Genomic DNA, 1,334 nt, shown 5'->3' with positions numbered 1-1,334 from the left:
CGCTAACATGTGATGGCTCTTAAAATTGCCTAATATGCAGCATTCTCTTCCCAGTGCCCCAATTTGTGAGCTTTGGTAGATAGTAAAGTTTCCACGCCATGCAGATTGCGCAACATTTCTAAGCCACATTTCGGTATTATAACTAAATATTTATTTATTAGTTTGCTTAATGTAATAATCTCCTATTTAATATTTATCCTCTTTTAGTACAGTATGTTTATCTTCGGCTGCCATCCAAGCTGCTTGGCAGGCTTTAGTGCGCGTCGTGGTTGTGGTATAAGACACACCAGTGGCCACTATAGCCGAGAGTAAAACGCTGTATTGGAGGGGGTAGTGAATTTTCGTACGCAGCAGTTTTTGTGAAAAATAACAGCCAGAAAATGCTAAATTAGCGAATGAGAAATACGTATATTAGGGCTAGATCTAAATTATGCAATTGGGCGCAGTTTTACTTACTTAAACAAAATGACGCCAGACCGGTGAATAGAGCCCGTGTCATGCAATTGAGGTATGAGTCGAAACCGGGATGTTTATCGCGTTGCTGGTCTTTTAAACGTTTTACGTCATTCATGCTCAACAAGAATTGAATTTTAACAATTCCAATTTACTTTATATTTATGTAAATGAAACTTGTATGCGGACAATGGACACCAGCGTAACTAATTACAGCCACAGCTGATTCTTGAACAAAATGTCGAGTTGTTTATAATCGGAGCTGTCATTAGAGATGGCATGTTAAATCGAAAACTATTCCGACGATTACCGATTTAATTGTAATGATTGACACCTTGCAAGAGACGCAAATATTCGCAACTATTCCCATTGCCGTTTTCCCTTGTTAAACTGCTATAAAATATGTGATTGCATTTATTTTTTTTATACATATGTACTTATATAGGGTTTGATTTCTAGACGTACCGTAACACCACCTTGCATAAATTCGCCTTGAGCTGATCTTTCAAGACCACCTTGTATAAATACACCTTGTCTTTGGAGATATATACATACATATTAGGGTGGTCCAAGAAAACATATAGGAAAATAAACTTTTTTGATTTTTCCTGCTGCCACTCCCCAGAACTGAAGAATAACAAAAATTAGTGTTGAGCAGTATCGTTACCAAAAGTTTTCCGAACTCGATTCTCAAAAGAATCAAGTTGCAGTTTAAATAATATTCAGGTACAATACTTTAGTCTGTTCCAATAGCAGTCCGGTATACAGGATTCAGGTAGAACTTACAGGAAGTCATTCCTATTGACATAAAACCTGTAAGTGGGAAAACTTTTTAGAGAGTAACTGAGCAACTGTTCCTAGTCAGAAGTTACAGGATTTAG

The 1,334-nt window shown here is 37.0% G+C and overlaps 2 protein-coding genes across 4 annotated transcripts in view; both read right to left on the bottom strand.

Moving 5' to 3' along the window:
• The window catches only part of LOC118737037 (putative GTP-binding protein 6), a 16,874-nt gene that overhangs the window by 2,450 nt on the left and 13,090 nt on the right, over positions 1 to 1,334 (bottom strand). Inside the window, exon 2 of one of the 3 annotated variants that reach the window (XM_036467294.1) lies at positions 30 to 142. In XM_036467294.1, coding sequence (XP_036323187.1) covers positions 30 to 129 — 100 coding nt within the window. In that variant the 5' untranslated portion in view covers positions 130 to 142. Of the gene's footprint in view, positions 1 to 7; positions 191 to 1,334 lie in introns of those variants that run through there. The other 2 variants (XM_036467278.1, XM_036467286.1) reach the window with 2 other exon arrangements.
• Positions 54 to 680, bottom strand: LOC118737081 (transmembrane protein 141-like). Its single transcript, XM_036467349.1, has 2 exons — positions 457 to 680; positions 54 to 383 (listed from the first exon to the last, which is right to left on the bottom strand). Exons 1-2 carry the CDS (start codon positions 569 to 571, stop codon positions 187 to 189), a joined length of 312 nt encoding a protein of 103 aa, XP_036323242.1. The 5' UTR covers positions 572 to 680; the 3' UTR covers positions 54 to 186.

This window comes from Rhagoletis pomonella, unplaced genomic scaffold (genome assembly GCF_013731165.1).
Source record: "Rhagoletis pomonella isolate Grant_MI unplaced genomic scaffold, Rhpom_1.0 Rhpom_scaffold_00001, whole genome shotgun sequence".
Lineage (NCBI taxonomy): Eukaryota > Metazoa > Arthropoda > Insecta > Diptera > Tephritidae > Rhagoletis > Rhagoletis pomonella.
This window is presented reverse-complemented; position numbering and strand designations above follow the sequence as displayed.